The 22925-nt window shown below is 44.9% G+C and overlaps 1 protein-coding gene across 3 annotated transcripts in view; it reads left to right on the top strand.

Annotated features, from left to right (window-relative positions):
• The window catches only part of CEP83 (centrosomal protein 83), a 90290-nt gene that overhangs the window by 11998 nt on the left and 55367 nt on the right, over window positions 1-22925 (top strand). For all 3 annotated transcript variants that reach the window (XR_012222101.1, XM_073554252.1, XM_073554253.1), the window contains exons 2-6: window positions 11171-11448; window positions 11809-11959; window positions 14063-14155; window positions 15379-15510; window positions 18371-18622. Coding sequence is in view for 2 of the 3 variants with exons in the window: in XM_073554252.1 (XP_073410353.1) it covers window positions 11267-11448; window positions 11809-11959; window positions 14063-14155; window positions 15379-15510; window positions 18371-18622 (810 nt within the window). In the remaining variant the exon portion in view is untranslated. The remainder of the gene's footprint in view (window positions 1-11170; window positions 11449-11808; window positions 11960-14062; window positions 14156-15378; window positions 15511-18370; window positions 18623-22925) is intronic.

The following is a 22925-nucleotide window of genomic DNA, read 5'->3' on the forward strand; positions in this document are numbered from 1 at the left end:
CATCTTCTGTCTTTAACAGCGCTGCACATAAAAGGAAAAGAAAACACCACGGCGGACTACCTAAGCCGCAACCTTCTAAGACAAGGGGAATGGTCCTTAAAGACCTCTATCTTCGACCTGATCGCACAAAAATGGGGGCAACCAGAAGTGGACCTTTTCGCCACAAGGGAGAACAGGAAAGTGCCTCAGTTTTGCACTCTAAATCCCAGAAAAAGCCCTCTGGCAGTAGATGCTCTTCTGATAAAGTGGGACTTCTGGCTAGCATACGCCTTCCCTCCCCTGTCTCTACTATCCCTGGTGATGAGGAAAATCAGGAAGGACAAGGCGAAAATAATAGTGATCGCCCCGTTTTGGCCCAGGAGGGCATGGATCTCATGCCTCAGTACCATGTCAGTGTCCGACTCATGGGTCCTACCAGACATACCGGATCTCCTATCCCAGGGCCCAGTTTACCATCCGCAGGTGGCTGGCCTACATCTGACGGCGTGGATTTTGAACAATCACTGCTAAAACAGAAAGGGTTCTCCCCAGCCTTGATTAATACCCTGCTTAAGAGCAGAAAGCCAATCACAACCAAGATCTACATTAGGATCTGGAAAAAGTTCCTTCAGAATTCCGGGGTAGTAGCTGGGCAGTCCACACAGATAGCAGAGATCCTAGAGTTCTTAAAAAGAGGGCAGGACATGGGACTCTCCACCAGTACCCTCAAGGTACAAGTGTCAGCCTTAGGGGCCCTTTTTAACTGCAACATCGCCAGTAACTATTGGATCAGTAGATTTATTAAAGCGACAGGCAGATCCAGACCAATAGTAAAAGATAAATTTATGCCATGGGATCTAAACCTAGTCCTCACGGCCATGACAGAGGCCCCGTTTGAACCTATCTCATCAGCCTCTACGAAAAATCTGTCTCTTAAATAAGCCTTTCTGGTAGCACTGACATCAGCCCGAAGAGTAAGTGACATCCAGGCGTTATCTAGGCTTCCTCCTTATATTCAATTTAGAGACAACAGGGTAATACTTACACCTGATCCAGCATACTTGCCTAAAGGGCCTGCCACACTAAGCGATATCGCTAGCAATATCGCTATAAGGTCACTGGTTTTTGTGACGTTATAGCGATATCGCTATGTCTGATACTTACCTCCGACCGCTCACCCGCTGGTTATCGCTGATCGCGCGAGAACGTCCTGGACTGTTTCTCGTCGTCAGCTTCCTGCTGGGGCTTCCTGCTGTGACGACGAGCGACACGTGGACGCGGGCAGGCGGACGTCTGGATCGCCACGTCTAACAGGTAAGTAGCGACCCCTGACCCCCGCGATGTCGCTTGTGATATCTGCCTGTGTTGCAGCTCACTAACGACCACTTAGCGATGTACCAGCGATCCTGACCGCGTCATATCGCTGGTTGGGATCGCTGGTACATCGCTAAGTGTGACAGTACCTTAAGGTAGCCTCCAGTTTCCATAGAACGCAGGAAATAGTCCTTCCATCCTTCCTCCCTAATCCAGTGAACAATAAGGAAAGAAAACTACACACTCTAGACGTCAGGAGATGCCTCCTAGAATACCTGGCAGTTACCGATCCCTGGAAGAAAGATAATGCTTTATTTGTCTCCTATCAGGGGACTAGGAAGGGCCTTAGGGCGTCAAAAAGCTCGCCAGCTAGATGGATTAGGGAGGCCATTTCGTTAGCATACACCTCAAAGGGCAGGTTGGCTCCTGGCAAGTTAAGGGCGCATTTCACCAGAGCCATGGCAACCTCGTGGTCGGAGAGATCGGAAGTCTCAATCGACCAAATATGTAAGGCAGCTACCTGGTCCTCTCCGAGCACCTTTTACAACCATTATAGACTAGACCTGGGTGCTTCCTCAGACCTTTCCTTTGGTGTAAGGGTTCTGCAGGCTGTAGTCCATCCCTAAAGTAATTATTACTCTCTGTAATTCTCTCAGGTGGTGCTGTCATGGACGACCGAATAAAGTCTTAGCTACTCACCGGTTAACGGTATTTTTCAGAGTCCATGACAGCACCCGTAGATTCCCTCCCCTGTCGTTTAGTTTGGGTGTGTACGTCTTCTTCTTATATTTACACTGGTAATAAATAGTTAAGTAAAGTATTGTACATAAATCATGCTATTAACCTTGGTGGTCCTCTTGTGCTCTGTAAACCAACTTATGCGTGGGAGAGGTGCCGCCCTTATGTATCTGTAGGATTTCCTGTTCCTGGAGGGCGGATCCCATCTCTCAGGTGGTGCTGTCATGGAATCCGAAAAATACCGTTAACTGGTGAGTAACTAAAGGGCCCGTCACACTAAGCGATATCGCTAGCAATATCGCTGTAACGTCACTGGTTTTGTGACATAGCAGCGATATTGCTAGCGATATCGCTATGTGTGATGCTTACCTCCGACCGCTCCCCCACTGGTTATCGCTGATCATGCGAGAACGTCCTGGACCGTTTCTCGTCGTCAGCTTCCTGCTGGGCTTCCTGTGGCGCCGACGAGCGACGCGTGGACGCGGGCGGGAGGATGTCAGGATCGCCTCGTCTGACAGGTAAGTAGCGACCCCCCCGACCCCTGCTATGTCGCTGGTGAGATCTGCCTGTGTGGCAGCTCACTAGCGACCACTTAGCGATGCACCAGCGATCCTGACCGCGTCATATTGCTGGTTGGAATCGCTGGTGCATCGCTAAGTGTGACAGTACCTTAAGACTTTTTGGTGGCCTGCCTTATCTCGTGATGTCAGGAATTTTGTGCAGTCCTGTGGGACTTGTTCTCTGTCTAAGCCCTGTACTCGTGCTAGTGGTTTGTTGATGCCCCTGCCGGTGCCCAGTATCCCATGGACCCATATCTCAATGGATTTTATCTCTGATCTCCCTGTCTCTCAGAGAATGACTGTTATTTGGGTGATCTGTGATAGATTTTCTAAGATGGTCCATCTTGTACCACTCCCAAAGTTGCCATCTTCTGCTGATTTGGTGCCATTGTTTTTACAACAGGTGGTTCGTTTGCACGGGATTCCTGAGAACATTGTGTCGGACAGAGGGGTCCAGTTTGTTTCCAGATTTTGGAGGGCTTTTTGTTCCAAACTGGGAATTCAGTTGTCTTTCTCCTCTGCATTTCATCCTCAGACCAATGGGCAGACTGAGAGAACAAACCAGACGTTGGAGTCCTATTTGAGATGTTTCATATTTGCTGATCAGGATAATTGGGTCTCATTTTTGCCCTTGGCCAAATTCACGCTAAACAATAGGGCTACCTCTGACACTTTGATGTCTCCTTTCTTTTGTAACTTTGGGTTTCATCCTCGATTTTCTTCGGGGCAGGTAGAAGCCTGCCCAGGTGTGGATTCTCTGGTAGAGAGAATGCAGCAGATTTGGGACCAAGTAGTGGATAAGTTGTCCCACTCTCAGGAATAGGCCCAATGGTCTTCCAACCGGCATAGGACCATTGGTCCCCAGTTTAAAGTGGGTGATGTGGTTTGGTTGTTCTCAAGGAATATTCCCATGAAGGTTGCATCGCCAAAATTCAAGCCAAGGTTTATTAGACCTTATAAGATTTTGGAAATCCTTAACCCCGTTTCTTTTCGTTTGGCTCTTCCAGTTATGTTTAAGATTCATAACGTCTTTCATAAATCTTTGTTGAAAAGGTTTGTGGAGCCAGTCGTTCCCATGGCAGCGCCCCCTGACCCTGTACTGGTTAAGGGTAATTTGGAGTATGAGGTAGAGAAGATATTGGATTCTCGTCTGGCTAGACGGAGGCTTCAATACTTGGTCAAGTTATGGTCAGGAGGATAATTCTTGGGTCTCTGCTTCTGACATCCATGCCAAGTGATTGATTCGTGCCTTTCACCGGGCCCATCCTGATCGGCCTGGTGGCGTGTATGAGGGTTCGGTGACCCCTCAAGGGGTGGGGTACTATTGTGAACTCCCTTGCTCGGATTTCTGAGCCGAAGCTTACTGAGAATAGTGGAGCTGACCAGGTGGATGGAGGTTCTCCACCTGACGATGATAATTGGGAATCTGGCATTGCTGGCTGGGAGCATATAATGGAGCTGGCTGCTCTTGAAGGTTGCTGGTGATTTTTTTTCTCTGTGTGCATTTGGAGCTCTTTTGTCCCCTGCCTGATCTGCGAGTTCAGCTAGGTAATTCTTTTGCTAATCCTTTGCATCTAGTCTGGTTTTGTCTTTTTTTGCTTTGCTGCTAGGGTTCAGCATGCTCCCTGCTTTGTATGTTGCAGCTTGTTCAGTCCCCTGTTATGTTGGTATCTTTTTGCTTGCTGCCAGTTTATACCAGAGTGCTCATCTGGTGGGGGTGAGATCCTGTGATCTCAGGTTTTTTTGTATATCAGAGGTGTTGGACTTTTCCAGGGTTTTGTGCGTGATTGCAGACAGTATCTTTTCTGTCCTGTCCTGTCTAGACAGCTTGGGCCCCAACGTTTACTCAGTCAGTTCTCTGCCTGTGTTTGTGTCTTGTCTTACCAACAATATATGTTTGGGGGCTGTCTGTTCTTTTTGGGGATCTGCTCCGGGGCAGTTTAGATTTCGTCTTTCTGCCTTTGCTTGGTTGGTCCTCCGGCTGTGGCGAAGCATCTGGGTCATCGTAGGAACGCTCCACAGCTGCTGCTGGTTGTGTGGATAGGATCAGGGGTCTGCGATCCGCTTGGTTACCAACCCCTCTGGTCTTCTGGTGGCTTAGCCTGTTCCTGCCATCCTCCTTGGTGACCCATACCTAACAGTGGTACAAGAGAGCCGATCCCTGCTGGGTCTTTTTTTTCCCCTCCCCAGAGGTGAGTGAAGTGAACACACCCCTTCCCCATGCAATCCGTCACAATATGTATAGAGGACGGCAGATTGTGCGAGTGCCAGAGCTGATTGGTATGCCATTGTAAATAAGATTTCTCTATCGCTTCATTGGGGGACACAGGAGCCATGGGTTTATGCTGCTGCCACTAGGAGGCTGACACTATGCACAAAAAATTAGCACCTCCTCTGCAGTGTACACACCCCCCCCCCCTACTGGCACAAGGTTACATTCAGTTTTAGCTTAGTAACAGTAGGAGGTGGACACGGGTCTTTCATTAGACCCATATCTACCTCAGTGTGCGTCATTTCTTTTAAGATGGATCTTCTCCTTTACCTTTGGAGGGATAAAGTGTGAACAGTCAAAACTGTACTCCCATGTAGAAACTATGAGTATGGCGTATACTGTCACCCCGTATCCTCATATGTCTAGTCGGCAGGACCTCAACCCCTAACACGGAAGAGTGTTTAGGTTATCCGGATTCGGTCCTGGCCCCCGACACCTACCCACTCGCCCAGCAGAGCCTGTCGGTTTGAGGAGGCGCGGACGTCTCACAACACAGGATTTTCGGACATTCGATCTTTCCTGGATGGGGAGGTGCTTCTCTCTCTCTTCTCAGGTTCTGTACAGAGGCGACGAGGAGAAGATCCAAGTAAAATAAAGAAGATATGAAGATCAAAGGGAAGAAGACAGAATGAAGAAGATGAGATTTCCAACCTTCCTTTATTTCTAGGGCTTTGGTGCTAATGGTCCTTTTAAGATCAATATGGGGCTTTTTGCCTATATTTCCCTATCGATTGGGACACTGGTGCTACCTTTTGCGGCATTTTTGGGACCTCCGCGCTGCTCCCCCATGCTCAGGCGGTCACCAGCTTTAATTTAGGTCCCGGTTTATCTCGGGCCTAGTGTTGCATTGGCTTTGCCCCCTTTTTCTTCCAGTTCTTCGGGCAGGCTTTTCTCCTGCCCGTCACCTGCTCATTTCCTTTTCCAGGCTGCGGCTAGCCCCGCCCCCCTCTCAGCTTCATCACTCAGCTCCTCCTGGACCCGGCGTTTGGCTCCTCCCCCTCTTCCGGCCTCAGAGCGGGCTTTTCAGCATTCGCCCCTTGCAGCGAGTGCTTTTATCCTCCTGGTTTCTGATATCCTCCTGCAGTCACCATTTTCCGGTTTGTGGATACGGATGGTGACCTTTTTCCCTGCAGTACTTACATCTTCTCAGCACAGAAGCCCTACAGTCTGGAAGCAGTCTACAGGACAACTGCACTTATTGTGAGTTGCTCTGCTCTGCAGACTGACACTCTCCTCTGCATCTCTTGCTGTCCCCTAACCTTCTGGCATCAGTTAGTGGGTCTGCTCCTCATGCCTACTCCCAAAGGAGAGCATTCTCGTCCTCCTTCCTCCTCCTCTTCTTTTTCCTTTGCTCTGCTCAGACACTTTGTATGCTCTTCTTGTAAATGCAAGCTTCCTTCAGCTCAGTCCTCTCCCCTGTGTCAGGACTGCAGCAACACCATTGTACCCACCGCCCAGGAGTCCCCTTCTGCCCCAGGTGAGAGCGAGTCCCCTATTCCAAGGTGTCGCAAATAGAGTTGAGCGACTTTGGTCGGATCGGGTTTCGTGAAACCCGAATGAAACAAAATAAGTTTCAGATGAAACTCGTCCGACTAGAGCAAAAAAAGTCGGAGTTTCGTCCAACTTTTATTTCCCATTGACTTGCATTGGGGTCGGGTTTCGGACGAGACTCCGACTTTGTTTTGCTCTAGTCGGACGAGTTTCATCTGAAACTTATTTTGTTTCATTCGGGTTTCACGAAACCCGATCCGACCAAAGTCGCTCAACTCTAGTCGCAAACCCTTGTGTCAGTGCTTAACCGGCTTCCGCAGTTGCTAGGGGGTCACAGGATTCACCGTCTGGGCCTTCCAACATAGCCTGCAAGAGATCCAGGTAGGCGTGTTGTTCTAGGTCCTATTCTCGCTCCATTTCGCCCCCCAGTCTCCCGACAGTCCGCCTCTTCCTGATCCTCCTCTCGCTAGTCAGGCGAGGCAGTTTCGGACACAATATCTGAGGATGACTCGGACCTGGATTCAGACCAAGCCTCTAACATGAGAGAAATGGTGCAGAGCGTCATTGTGGCGGTCAACCAGACCTATAGCATTAAGTATACCTCTATGAAACCCGCATATCAGGCGGTTTCGTTCAGATGGTCGAAACCACCTTCCAATGCCTTTGCTCCACATAGAGAATTTGAGTAGGTACTTGCCAGGGAAAGGGAGAACCTGACCAGACACTTTCAAAGAGGGAAGCGCCTCGGCATCCTATATCCCTTCTCTCCTGAGCTCAATGCTAACTGGACAGTCTTTCCGACCGTGGACCCGTCGGTTTCCAAACTGTCCAACACGGTCCTCCCGCTTACTAATGGAGCATCCCTCAAGGATTCCAATGACAGGATCATAGAATCATCCCTCAAGGATTCCAATGACATGATCATAGAATCTTTCACAAAGTCAGCCTTTGAAGAGGCCGCTTCTACATTATGCCTGGCCTTTGCCTCTACCTGGGTGTCCAAGTCCATAGCTGCATAGACCAAACAACTTCGTCAGGGCATTCTTGCTGAAGCTTGACTAGAGGAATTGCCCAACCTTGCGGACCATATTTCTAATGCAGGGAAGTACATGGTATCTGCCTCCCTGGATGCTGCGTCTTGCGTAGCTCAGGCGTCCAGCAATATTATGGCCATCCGACGGACTATTTGGCTTAAGGCCTGGCAGGCGGACTTATCGTCAAAAAATTCCCTTACCAGCCTACCTTTCCAGGGGTCCCGTCTGTTTGGCACCAGGTTGGACCTAATTATTATGGAGGCCACCGGAGGCACGGGTTCCCTCCTTCCCCTGTCCAAACCTTGCCGACCTCCTCTGAAGCATCAGTTTTGTTCCTTTCACCGGTTCGCGGCGACCTGAGGAATTTTTGCACCAGCAGAGGCCGCAGGCTCGCCAGGATAGGAAAAAGGCTTCCTTTAAATCCACCCCTTCCTGGCGTTCCCGTAACGCCCAAGGTAGATCCACCAGGCCTAGACCTGGCAGATCTTCCTCGGCATGACTCCTCTTGAGATCCCAGCGTATCTCCCAAGCAGGGTGGTCGTCTCTTTTTCAGAGACGTTTGTCTCGCCTCTGTGGAGGATGCATGGGTCAAGAAGATTGTTTCCTCAGGATATAAAATAGATTTTGTTTTGTGGCCCCGAGATTGATTCTTCAAATCCTGTCCTCCAAGAGATGCTTCTCTGGTTCCGGGTTTCTTTGCAACCATTGCCTTTCTTCTCAGCTGAGTTCAGGGGTCATCGTTCCCATCCCAGGCCGGGAGCGTTTCACAGGTTTTTATTCAAATCTGTTTGTGTTGCGAAAGAAAGATGGTGCGGTTTGACCCATCCTGGATCTAAAGTTACTGAATAAAACTGTCCGCCTGCGACATTTCAGGATGGAGTCCCTTCGTTCAGTACCGTAATTGCTTCCATGGAGTCGCAGGAATTCCTGTGCTCCATATACATCCAAGACGCCTATCTCCATGTCCCTATTTTCTCAGGGCATCAGATTCCTGCCCCTGTTTGAGGAAGCCGGTCAGGAGAAACAGTGCTGTCGGGGTACGCCCGGGTCGTCTGGTTAACCAGGAACTTTTCACTGTGAGTAATGTATTTGGATCAGTTTGTGATATATAATGATTGCTGGATTAAACATTTTTGGCTGGTAGGTTTTTGGAGCAGTGCACGGAGCACCTTAATTTTTATCATGCCATTTTTGTTATATGCAGTATGATACATTTTGGTCAGGAAATTACAAGGAATGGTGTACTATATACTGCATTTCATTAACTGGCCCTCATATAGCACAGTTGCACGGTGCACTTTTTATATTGCTTATTTTGATTGCAAAAAAACTTTTTCAAAATTTTTATTTATTTTTTTTTTTTTATATATTTTTTTGTACTGATTATTATGTGGCACAACTGCACTTTTTATTGTTCTGTTAGTTACATAATATATGTTCATATATATATTTATTTTTTGCTATGTGTGTAACTATATATCTCATGACATTATAGCTTTCCTGGGTTTTCTATACCTCCGTTTTTTTACCTATGAGGATTCCTTGTTTAGGTGTCATTATTTCAACATGTTTGAATAAAATTATTTTAATTAATACTGTGTCAATGCCTCTATATCCCCCCGTTCATGTTTGGGGATGTTGTTTAAATCATCAGAGATTCCTGCGTTTTGTGGTACAGCAGGACCATTTTCAATTCGCCGCTCTGCCATTCGGGCTCGCAACTGCTCCCAGGGTTTTCACAAAAGTCATAGCAGCGTTGATGGCCATTTTGAGGATCAGAGGCTTAGGGCTCATCCCGTACCTCGATGACATCCTCATCAAGGCTCCATCTTTTTCTCAGGCCCAAGAAAGTCTGGCCATCGTTCTCGACACCCTGTCCCGTTTCAGGTGGCTAGATAACAGGACAAAGTCTTGCCTTGTTCCGACTCAGCGCCTCATTTTTCAAGTTATGTTGTTCAACACCCTCCAGACAAGGGTTTTTCTTCCCAAAGAGAAGAGAGCAATCCTCCGGCAGGGAGTTCGCTCTCTACAAGGCCCTCAGATTCCTTCCTTCCGCTCAGCCTTGAAGGTCCTGAGAAATATGGTGGCAGCATCAGAAGCGATTCCCTTTTGTGCAATTCCATTCAAGACCACTTCCGCAGGCCATCCTTTCGCAGTGGGACAGGTCCGTTCTTTCTTTGGATCATCTGATTTGACTTTTCCTGATTCAAACGGTCTCTCAATTGGTGGCTGTCATCCCCTCTCATCTTCCAGGGCTGGTCCTTCTTTCCTGTTCACTGGCAGGTGGTGACGACGGACGCCAGGCTTCTCGGCTTGCATGCGGTCATTTGCCATCTGACTTTCCAGGGACGCTGGTTGAAGCAAAATCTGAGAGAGGAGGGGACACTCCTGGTGTGTTACCCAGTGGTCAAATAGAGGAGGTTAGGAACAAAGTACACTAACCTGCGCAGCTCCCCCGTACCGGACACCGGTGGATCCCTGGGACCTCAAACTAGTTCTGGAGGCCCTGAGGAGTTCTTCCTTTGAATCTCTCCGAGAGGTTTCTCTGTCCTTTTGTCTTGGAAGGTGGTGTTTCTTGTGGTCATCACCTCCATTTGGTGGGTCTCTGAGTTGGCGGCTCTTTCTTGTCACCCTCCTTTTTTGGTTCTTCACCAGGATAAGGTGGTTTTGCAGTCTCCACTTTCCATCCTTCCCAAGGTGGTGTCCGCCTTTCACCTAAATGAGGATATTGTCCTCCCTTACTTTTGTCCTGCTCTGACTCATCCTCTGGAGTGCTCATTGAACAGGCTAGACCTGGTCAGGGCGGTGAGGCTTTATCTGGCTAAGGCCACACCCTTTAGGAAGACGGACTCTCTTTTCGTCATTCCAGGTGGTGCGCGAAGAAGCCTGCCAGCCTCCAAGGCTACGATTTCTCACTGGATCTGAACTGCAATTCTAGAGGCTTACTGGGTCAAGAACAGAGTGCCTCCCTTTGGGGATTAAGGCTCACTCTACTCAAGCAGTGGGCGATACACCACAAGGCATCCGCCCTACAACTTTGCAAAGCGTCAATCTGGTCTTCCATTCACAAATTTGCCAAATGTTCTAAGGTCCATACCTACGCTTTGGCGGATGCCAACCTAGGCATAAGGATCTTGCAGGCGGCAGTGGCGAGTTCTCCAACCTGAACGGAGTTTCTGCTGTTCCCTCCCCAGGGAGTACTTTGGGACGCCCCATGGTTCCTGTGTCCCCCAGTGAAGCGATAGAGGAAACAGGATTTTTGGTTGCTTACCGTAAAATCTGTTACTTCATTGGGGGACACAGCACCCTCCCGTGTTTATCAGCTCTTTTTTTTCTATGTTCTATTGTTACAGTTTTGAGTTGTCTGTTTTGTTTGTCTGTTTATCTTGTTTCTTCTCCTACTGCTTTCTCACTAAATGAGTAACCTAGTGCCAGTTGGTGGGGTGTATACTGCAGAGGAGCTAACTTTTTTGCGCATAGTGTCAGCTTAGTGGTAGTTGGAAATATGAATAAAGCAGCGATCTGTTGATGTACAAATGATTTTGTCATGTTAAGCAGCGCATAAAATCCACTAAAAGTTCCATTAAATCATAAACTTAGTGGCAGCAGCATACGCCCATGGTTCCTGTGTCCCCCAATGAACGCTCAGAGAAACAGATTTTACTGTAAGCGACCAAAAATCCTGTTTGTGCCATAGTCTTACGGCGTTGTGCCTGTAATGTACCTAATACATTGTAAAGATAATTGTGCTCTCTGTCTCTACCCCTCCCTCCACTCTCCAGGTACATATGTAATTTACTCCTGTGGGAGATGATGTAAAAGAAGCAGAAAGTTGAATAAATCCACAGTTGCCTGCTGTTAGTTCTGCAGCGTTTCACATGGTAGCGGGCACACCTGCAGCTGAGAAGATGGAATCTATTCCCATGTTGGTGCCCCAGCTAAGTGGCAGCACTAGTACTCATATGACGGACACTGAGCTTCATAAACTTTTAATTAGTGAGAAGATGAGATGTGAAAATCACAGGACTAACTATGAAACCCTGAAAACCGAGCATTCCAGGTAAAATCCCAGCTTGCCGATAATTACTGTCTAACCTGCTGTGTTCTTGGTAATTGTAACGTTGGGTTCACACATCATATAAAGTGGCTGTAGAACCAGCCTACAAATCTGCCCCAAAGTCCCTAAGAATTTCCACATGTGTTATTATTGGTGCAGCTTTCATTTGTAGCATTGCTACTGTATGACCAGTGCAGGGAATCTGCAGCATGCCTATGCCTAGGGGCAATGTAGATGTGATCCTCAATCTAGCAGGTAAGATAGAGCAGTATCTGCCACAGACTGGATTTGCACATATAATTCTCCTGTGCTTTTTTATTACCATGATGGTTACTGCATTCTGGCTATATCTTGTACTCCCAGGCTGCAGGCTGACTTCATGAAGTCTCAGAATGAATGTAAGCAGCAGTCAGCGGAGAGGCAGAACACGCAGGAAAAATTTCAGCTCTTACTGACAGAGCTCCGAGGGGAACTTTTAGATAAAACGAGAGAAGTGGAAGAGCTGAAGTTACAGGTAAGGCACTTGTTTTTTGTTTTTTTTTAAGTTTCTCTTGGGGCTCTGGTCATCAACCTTAGATTTTATTCAGGTTACCATGTATATTATGTATTTCATTCTCTGCAGAAAACCACCCCAATAACTGTGACAAATAGATTAAAAAGATTAAAGTGAAACAGAAAAAATGCTATTAATCTGCATATATGGGGTTAATAGTGTTACTAATCTGGCCGGCGTCCGCATATAGCCGAATGCTGCGCGGGGGGGGGGGGGGGGACACCTCATTTCTCCCACAGTGTTCGGTTTCAGTTAGGTGTGGTGCCGACACGACCTCTGAGCATTCACCGCGCTCCCGGCACTGACTGACACTGGCTCTACATTGTGCATTGGGGCCAGCTGTCAGTCAGGGCCGGGGGCACGGTTACACTGGCCGCTCTGTATGCTCAGAGCAGTGACTGAATCGGCTGTATGGGGAGTAAAGTTCATTTTTTCATCTCATTTTTCGACTAAGTGCAGGCACCGAGCAAATGAATTGTGCTATTAATCTGCAGACTACCCCAATATCTGCAGATTAATAATGTTTTTTTTTTTGTTGTTGTTGTTGTTGTTGTTGACCGCGTCTCTTTAACTTGTTCAGTTGCTTTAAATAGCCTGCTTTATTTGTTAGCCATGTTCAGGAAGCATTACATCCACCTGATACTTCGCTACTGCTTCTGCTTCTGTTAGGCTATGAGATAACGATCATAGCACGTAAATTTGACAGTTTCTTTTTAACCCTTAAATGACCAATAACAAAAAGAGCAGGTCATGAAAAGGTGTCATGACTTTAAGCTGTCACTCTGTGAAAACACAGTGACAGCTCATTGCCGACAGCCGTCACTGACAGCTGACTGACACTGGCAGAAATGCAGGGACCAATTTCAGCGGACCCCGCTCTCTGGCTGCAACATGATCATGCTGAAATAACAGCACTTCCCTGTATAATCACCGCCGGGATCTCAGTGCAGATTAATGATGATTACTCAGCGCACTGCCCCTGGCTGAGTAACACTCCAGATGCTATTGTGGCATTTGGAAGGTTGTGAGAGAGTAGGCTCCCTCTCTTATCCCCATCAGCACTCCCGTGACAAAATCATGAGGATCCGATGGTTGTCATGGCACTCGTAACTGCTGGTTTTCATTCTTTCTGCCTCCCAAAAATCAGAATAGAAAGCGATCAAAAAATGTTATGTGCTCGAAAATGGTACCAATAAAAATGTCAGCTCGTCCCACTAAAAACAAGCCTGCATATGGCTGTCTGCAGAAATACAGAAAAATTGTAACGCTCAAAATATGGCTATGCAAAAACTTGTTTTTGTAAAAAAAAAAAAAATCTCATTGTGTGACGGCAGCCAAATATAAAAACCAATATAAATCTGGTATTGCTGTACTTCTAATCACTTACTGTATACCGCATGAGGAACGGCTTAAAAACGAATTAAAAAAATTATTCACTTGCTGTTGATTTGTTCATTCTGCCTCCCAAAGATTGCAGTAAGGCTCTGCTCACATTTATCCTGCGCTGATACCTTATAAATCTCTGACATATGTGATTCTGACGGAACAACCAGCGGAAGATTCCCTATAATGAAAGTGAAAGTAAAGCGATAAATCTCAACAATTTATTTTTAGTAGTTCCTATTCTAGTAATAATAATAATAATCTTTATTTTTATATAGCGCTAACATATTCCACAGCGCTTTACAGATTTGCACACATTATCATCACTGTCCCCGATGGGGCTCACAATCTAAATTCCCTATCAGTATGTCTTTGTAATGTGGGAGGAAACCCACGCAAACACAGGGAGAACATACAAACTCCTTGCATATGTTGTCCTTGGTGGGATAAGTGCAACACAATAACTGCAGGAGGAATTAATGACCCAGGTGCCCAAAACATGCTCTGCTGCAGGGCAAAGTTTCTCTTACCCTGAGCCATTCAATCACGTAGCACCATAGTAATCATGACCCTCAGATAACACTAACATCTGAAATAAATTCTATACTTTTTATATATGTTTATATTCTTTTTCTGAGACTTTTTTTTTTTTTTTTTTAACACTTCCTGTTTTAATTCCAGGTGCTGTCTCCCCAGAGATTGGATTTGCTGAAGATTCAATTACAACAGGAAGTAGAAGCTCCAATGCGGGAGCATTTTCGAAAACTCAATGATGTGCGCTGACCTCTGATTACCTTTTTTTATGTACATATTTTCATTCAGACCTTTTGTCGATCTTTTTTTCTGTTGACTTTTCCTGCATAGTTAACAGAAGATGCCATTACTTTACTGTAATCCCTGCAAAAGCACAGCTGTTCTGTTGTGTATGGCTTAAAGGGAATCTGTCAGTAGGATCAACCCTCCTAAGCCGTCTGTACAGGCGTGCAGCTCATAGAAAGTTGAATAAAGTGATACATTTTTATCAGTAATCTGATGTCTGTTTTACAGAGAAATCCACATTTTCCTTAATATGCATTTAAGCTGTTAAGATTTGTGGGCCGAAGAGATTTCCTTGAGAATCTGTTTCCCAGAACTTATTTTAAATGAGTAGGGGTGTTACGAAGGGGGGAGACATGCAATAACTGACAGCCAGTGATGGGTGGAGCAGTACAGCAAATTGATAGCATTCTTGGAGGACAATTACAAATGTGTTTGTAATAAGACACCGTTCCCTTCTGGTGTACTGTGTTAGTTCTGATGTCACTGCAAATCTGTGCGTGCTTATGTATGCAGAGTGTTAGTCATTACATGTCTCACACTGGTAATACCTCATTTAATTTTAAAATAAGCTCTAGATGCAGATCCTCAGGGAGCTGTATGTCCAGCTCATAGAGAATAATGGCTCATTTGCAAAGAAGAAAAAAACTTGGATTTCTCTTAAATAAGACATTGCATTGCAAATATCAAGGTTTTATTTCCTTTTTTTTTTTTTTTTACCTGCATGCCCATATAGACTGCTTAGTAGGTTAGAGCCTATTGACAGATGCCCATTGCAGGGGTTTTCAAATGAGAAGAAATGCATCTCATCTAAGAGATCTTGAAAAATATAATACACTTCTCAAAAAGTATTCAATACTTGAAATGCATCCTTGTTCTACATCAGGCATGCCTACAGTGGATATAAAATGTCTGCACTCCCCTGTTGAAATCACACATATTACCTAGTGGAGGGTATCACCCAACTGCTAGAAAAAATGAAAGGAGGGAACTAGATCCAAGGTATGCATTGCATGCGCTTAATACATATCGGCTGTACAGCGACTCACACTAGCTGCCATTTAAAGTCCACAATACAAAGGGGAAGTGATAGGACTGCTGTGATAGAACTTTCATTTCTGTCTGGTCAAATGGAAATACTTTACATATTTTTCAACATTCCATGGTTTTAATATTTGTAGGAAGTTGAAAAATATAGAGGAGACTACAACAAACTTCGATATGAAAATGGTATCCTTACAGCTCAACTTGAACACCAGAGAGAAGAACAACTTCGATCTTTAGAAGAACAAAAATTCAGATTTGAAACACAGGTAATATTTAATTTTCCAATGTCCAATTAGTGTTATGAATATACTAGGGGGAAAAAAGTCTATTGAAAAACATGTTAAAACCTTCATTGCTCTTTTCCTAACAACGAGTCAGAGCCTCTCTGGTGTTTGTGCTTGATTTTTTTTGGCTGGCCAGGCACGTGATAATTACAGCACTGCAGAGGTAACAGAACTAGAGATGGGTAAACCCGAACAGTAAAGTTCGGCGTCCGTACCGAATGGACACCGAACACGGACTTCACCGGGAACACCGGGTGTTTGTTGCAGCAAACAATGCTTTTGATCAGCGTTGAAATCGTCACCGCTGGTAAGAGAGCATTGGTTCCCACATTGTTGTTAAAAGACAGCGTGAGCGCGCAGCTGTGATTACCTCCAGTCACTAGTGTCAGCTGATGGGACTACTGCTCCCATCAGCTGACGCCTGCTGCCACTAATAACAGTGAGAACAGGAGCGGCTGATGGGAGTATTCATCAGCCAGCTCCTTTGCTGTAAATAAATAATTAAAAAAAAACGGTGTGGGTTCCCCTGCATTTTTGATAACCAGCCAGGCAAAACTCACAGCTGTGGGCTGCAACCCTCAACTGTCAGTTTCAGCAAGGCTGGTTATCAAGAATAGAGAGGTCGCAATGCCGTATTTTTTAAAATTATCTAAATTTTAGAAATCTCCTTGTGGTGTGTACACACACACACACACACACACACACACACACACACACACACACACACACACACACACACACACACTTGACAACCAGCCTTGCTAAAGCAGACATCTGGGGGCTGATATTCTCAGGCTGGTAATTAAGGGGCCAAGGATATGGCCCCTTCCCCCTCCAATCTAAAAGTAGCAACCTACTAGATGCGCCATTGCTGGCGCTTTGCCCGGCTCTTCCCACTTGCCCTGTAGCGGTGGCAAGTGGAGTTCATATTTGTGGGGTTGATGTCACCTTTGTATTGTCTGGTGACATAAAGCCCACGGATTAATAATGGAGAGGTGTCTAAAAGACACCGGTCCATTACTAATCCTATAGTTATATGGTAAATAAAGACACAGCCAGAAGAGACGCTTGAGAATCCCCCATAAGTGTTAATTTTTCATATAAGAAAATAAAAAAAAAAAAAAATGCTCTAACTGCTGCCTTCATGCAAAATTGGTCCGATATTTTCTCATATGAGAAGAAAACTGATGTTTGAACAATGCCTTATTGAAATGATATTACAGTAGTCTAGCTACCCATACATAGTAGACAGAAACGGGGGGCTTTCTGTAGCGCACATGTATTAGCAGCATGGAAGACTTTATACAGCAGCACTTTGTAGAAAGTTGCTTCTTGATCTGTGTGCTTAAGTGTGTATCAATCTGTCTTTTACTTCTCCTCCCCCTTCCTCTCAATATCATATAGTTATAGCTGTAACCTGACACCTCAGGGTGCTGGCAGTCTGTACTGCTATGATCAAGAAGAAGTTGAGTAGCTTTTTCAGAATGAATGAGGCGTTCAGGTGGGAGGAGAAGAAATGGCTCATAAATGGAGAAAGAAGCTTTTTTTTTTTACCTGATAAGATATGTTGTAAATTTTCTTACATTTGCTTGTAAAATTTGTTTATGCAGAGGTTGTTGGAGCAACAGTTATCATTTCATTACAAGTTGAATTGCCAAGTTGTGGGGTTACATTTAGGAGAGTGTCCATTTTTAATGATTTTTAGATTTGTTCTTTTGACTAAGTAATGATTGATTAAAAGATACTTCTATGTTTGCGACTAGCTTAAAAACTCTAAGGTTGCACCCTGAATTGCTAATAATGATTACTCTAGAACATTGAAACTGCATGAAAATCCTATAGAAAACGTGAAAAAACTGTGCGTGCATATATGAAATATTAATCTGCAAAATTACTGTGAAAAGTTTACAGTAAAAACGAAGGTACTTGACTACAGATTTGTGAGCCCAACAGCCAATGTCAAGGCATACTTCATTGTTGGGTCCCTGTCCTGACATTAGCTTCGGAACTATAGGAGGTGTGTTTTTAAAAGGATTTTCACAGGAAAGGTATTTGAAAGTCAATTAGGCATGTCAAAAAGTTTGTTTGTGCTGTACATTCATTAAAAATAGTGTGCAGTTTAGTATGTGTGTGTGTGTATGTATATATATATATATATATATATATATATATATATATATACACACACACACACATATATCTTAAATTGTCTGAGGGAACACCCCATGCTGGCTGTTCACCTTTTCCTGTGTGCCATGGTGGACCGACGTGATCCGCAGCTTCCATGATAATGAGAGGAGAAATATAACTACTTGGCAGATTTAAAAAGCGAGTATGAGAAGGAGGGGAAGAAATACATAAGAATTCCACAAGTATGAAATGTCTCGTGAGATACATGAGGTTGTGCGTCAGTGACTACTTTCTCTGCGGATCAGTAGAGAGAAGATGATGGTGAGTTGGCAGAAGCGGACAGCAAAATACTCCTGGAAGAGGCAGCTTCTTCCTGGCCACATGGGACCAACCGTTGCCCGACCACAGGACATGAACTGACCAAAAGCTGCAAAAAAAAATAAAGTAAAAAGACTAAAAGTGGTGAATTGCACAAAAAAAAGTAACGTGTTTTGCTCTGATAAAATGAAAATCATGAAATGCAGCACTTGAAAACATATTTTTTTAATTTGCTGGCTGGCGCCTTTAGGTGGTAACTGCCTAGCCTTGTAATAGTTCTTAGTGTATGCCCTTTATAGTGAGACCTGCTATCTGACATATCAGAAACTATAGAACGCTGCTGTATTCAGTTCTAAGGATTTTTTAACTTTTTCTGCTACTTTCCCTCCTGTAGATTGCACAGCTTGAAAAGGATAAAGAAGAGCTTCACAGTCAGATATTAAGTATTGATTGCTCAAGGGGTAACAAACATTTAGAAAATCTGCTGGGGGAGAAAGTCTTATTATGCCAAAAGGTGGAGGATTTGAAGGCTGAGGTGAAAGAGCTGCGAGCAGAGCGAGAACATTATGGCATCCAAGCCGAGAACGTCCAGAGGATACAAGTGCGACAGATGACTGAGACTCAAGCGACTCTCCGCTCTCTTGAGGTTGTCATTTTCTGTACAGTCTTTAAAGTTGCTGCAGTAAAAATGAAGGCACCAATTGAAATGAGCACATACAATGCCTATCCTCCAAGGAGAAGAGCTGTGGAGAATGGGAGAACTGAGCATGAGACCCCTCTCACCTACAGCCATTATGCTTTTGATGGATTTATGGAAAGTTGTTGCCAGCTTTACTTAAAGGCGAGGTCCTATTAAAGGGCTTTATCGCATGAACAAAGTACCGTATATGTTAATTAATAGATCTGGGAATGAAAATAAGTTCCACAATTGGATGTGTTTAAAGAAAAAAAAAAAAAAAATATTACCGCTGTAAGATTTTCTAAATGTTCCCCTGCAAACCTCCTTCACATGTCTGTGTTTCACATGTCCGTGTTTTTAAATGGGCCGAGTGTCCGTGTAAAGCACATGGAGACATATCCGTTTTTTCCTTCAGTGCGGGTGACCAGGGCCAATGCAAGTCTGTGGATCCGTGAAAAAACGCATACAGCACCCGGATGGCATCAGTAAACGGTCTGTGCGCTGTCTTTATTTAACACTACACCGCATAAAAGAAGCTGTGTCATTTTATTTATTTCTTTATCCATCCTGGAAAATCAATGATGACGCTGATGGTAAAAACGGACACACTGGTGACACCGGTACCAGTTTTACATATACGTGTTTTATACAGACTTGAAAAGTAGCCATAATGGCCGTGTCTGACCTGCAAGGGACATGGTCTGATCATACCACAGCTCCTGGGCAGGAGAGGAAGGCAGAAAAAATATAGAGAAATAACAGTATAAGATCACAGCTGATTGTTTCTGTGAGGTAGGTAAAACATTTCACTGCCTATTATTAAATGTGTTTTACCTCAAATAAATATTCATCTGTGATCCCGTGCTGTTTTGTCTGTATACTCTCTTTTACTTCCTCCCCTGCCCAGGAGCTACGGTATGATCAGACCGTGGTCCAGGAGGACATTTTATAAGGTTATCTCGGCACAGGAACATTTGTTGAACACATCCAATTGTGGAACCTATTATTGTTCTAAAATCTTAATTAAAATGTACTTTGTTCGTCTGACCACCCCTTTACCTCTTCAAATTAATAGCAGATTTTCAGCTGTTCTAACACTTCAAAAGGAACCTGTCAGTAGGATCAAAACTCGTAAGCCATCTAAATGGGCACACAGGTAACCTGTAATCAGATGTCTTATTCCTGAGAAATCCACGTTTTTCTTATATGTAAATGGGGTGGACACTGATCTGCATGAGAATCTACCTTCAGAGCTCATTATACATGAAATGGGGCTTTACCAGTGTGAGACACTTAACTGTCAAAAGTACAGCAGAACTGAACTTTGTCTCATAACACATTAGTACCTGCAGCTCTCACAGCTCTGCTGTATTGCAACAATATTGGAACCCTGTCTGCCTGTGAGATGGAAGCTGATAGGAACCTGTAGATAATCACACAGCTCTGCAGTGCGATCAGGAGAGCATAGAGCAGCCATTAGGCCTCTTTCACACATCCGTCTGTCACCATCAGTCAAAATCCGTCATTTTGCAAAAAAAACGGATCAGCCTTTTTAGTTGGCGGATCCGTTTTTTTCCCCATTGAGTTGCATTACTGGCGGATCTTGACGGATGGTCATCCGTTGGATCCGTTTTTATACGGATCCGCCAAAATTTTGGCGTCCGCCGACTTGCCCGGATGGACAATGAAATGTTTTTTTGGCCGGTTGGATCCGCATTTTACAATGCGCATGCCCGGAGGAATTGACTCAGCCGGAAATTTAACCCTAAACTTGGTTTTGGTCTCTCTCTCTCTCCCTCTCCCTCTCCCAAACAACGGTCCGGTGCCGCCCGTTTTTTTCAATCCGCCTGTGGATCCGTTTTCCGCCATTTTGGCGGATTTCAACTGAGCAGAAAGACGGATGTGTTTAACAGGCCTTAGATATCACACTCGCAAAATCCCTTTTATATGAAATAAGCTCTGGAGACTGATTATCAGGGAGATCTATGTCCAGTCAATAGCCCTAAGCAGCTTATTTACTTAAAAAAAAAAACCTGGATTACTCTGCACCCTGCAATAAGACATATGATCCCAGATATCCATGCATCATTTTATTATTATTATTTTATTTTATTTTTTTTTATTTTATGACCTGCCTGCTCAAATAAAAACTATGGGAGGGACGATCCTACTAACAGACTCCTTTTTAAAGGATCAATCAGGTGATTTCCCCCCCTGTTTCCGCTTTTGTTAGCATTCGTATGTGTAGTGAGCACAGTAACATTCTCACCAGTAGAAGTTTTCAGCAGTGCACCAGTCCACTCTGGCGACGCACGTCTACATTTGTGACCTGATAACTCGGTGTCTGCTGTCTGAATTTTTTTCAATGTTAGTATATGAGCTCAGAACCAGGTTCTCCACACAAAAACGAAATGTGATTTGACAAGTCGCAAATTGTATCGGGACAATGGATCAGACCATAGTGTGTAGAAGATGACTAAGGCCAGGATCACACATGCGAGAAACACAGCCGAGTCTCGCATGTTATACCCCGCACAGCCACTGACACTCAGGAGCGGAGCGTGCGGCCGCATAACAATACATGGAGCCGAATGCTCCACTCCCAGGTGCTGGTGGCAGTGCCGGGTATAACATGCGAGACTCGGCTGTGTTTCTCGCATGTGTCATCCCGGCCAAAGGGTGAGTATGTTGATATATGCACAATACACATACACACTTGAATGCTAACAAAGGTGGAAAATAATCTCTGAAGTACTTCTTTAATGGTTTTCACCTTAAAATAACTTGCTTTAAAAAGTATTAAATATTGAGTCCTCAGTGGTTGATACCTTGTAACCCCTCATCTGCCGTACTTGTATGGCGCAAGTTGGAAGTAGGTTAGCCTACCCCATACTCTGCAGGTACTGACTGTGTTACAGCCTGGACCTGCCTCTAACAATTGCAGGCCGCACTTGTTTACCTGTTAAATGCCGCTATCAAACTGTGACAGCGGTATTAGCAGTGAGCCGGCAGGGGGGGTGCACTTCATTCTGCACATTACATGTCATTACAGAGCTCCCTTGAAATCCTGCCTGTGGCCAGTCTTCATTGGAGACCGTGGTTTTTCACTATATGCAGCAATGCCGCAGCATATTGTACAAGCAATCAGAATTGCAGCTTCAAGAGCAGTGAAAAGTGGAAAAAAAAGTTTAAATCATCCAACTTTTTTCATCCATTTAACATTAAAGCGAATCTCACCTCCTGGGACACTTTTAAGCTGTTACTGTGGGCATACAAGTAATAGAATGGTTAAACCAGTCTTGCCTGTATGCCTCATAGCTGCGGTCTATATGTTGAGAAATGCATGTTTAATCTTTTATGTTAATGATTTCTTCCAGGCTCAGGGGCATGAGGTGCCTGGAAAAAAAACCCTGCCTTTTCTCATCATTACAATAGCGCCCCCCTCCCATGCATGTCACACTGCCTTGTTACAAGCAGTTGTGCCATACGCTAAGGCTGGTTTCACATTAGCGTTTTTTGCGCAGCGCAACGTGCGCGTCCATGCGCACCTATGTTTAAAATGGGGGGGCACATGGTCTTGCGTTTGCACGTGTTTGTATGCGTTTTCGTGCGCATGCGTTTTTTCAAGGTGTGCGCCTTGGCGCGCCAGACGCAACCTGTTGCATGTTTGGGTCTGCCGAAAGACGTAAAAAAAAAGCATGCGCACGTAATGCGACAAAATAACACATAGTGTATGGGAACACAGGCATACATATGGACATGCGTTCATCTGCGTTTTTGTGCGCATGCGTTTTTGGCGTTAAAATGTGTAGACCCTGGTTTTAACCCCTAGAGAACGAATGCGCATAAAGAAGTTTTATGCATGCGTTGATTCTATTGCGCCCGAAACGCTGCGCAAAACTACGCAAATTTGAAGGTAGCCTAACACAGTTATGGGTGCATCATCCGCCCTTCTATGGCCAATGTCTTCATCCTGCTTCTGCGTAAGCGCCGCTGAGTCCCTGCGCATTAGCAGTGTCATTCAAAATTGCAACTAAACCCACAATAAACAATCCTTCATATTTCTATGTGGACAGAAATTTTTTTTTATGGCTCTGGGAAGAAGGAGCGAACGAAAATTGTCCGCGTTATGAAGGGGTTAATGGCCTTTAATACCTTGTCAGTTAGCCATTAAAAGGTATTAACCACTGATGAGTTTAAATTTTTAATATTTTTCTATCTAGTGGCTAATACAGTACAGAGATATATATTTTTCCTGTGGCTTTAAAAA

The sequence above is a fragment of the Dendrobates tinctorius genome, unplaced genomic scaffold, assembly GCF_039654945.1.
Source record: "Dendrobates tinctorius isolate UK_male_01 unplaced genomic scaffold, ASM3965494v1 ptg000209l, whole genome shotgun sequence".
NCBI classification, from domain to species: domain Eukaryota; kingdom Metazoa; phylum Chordata; class Amphibia; order Anura; family Dendrobatidae; genus Dendrobates; species Dendrobates tinctorius.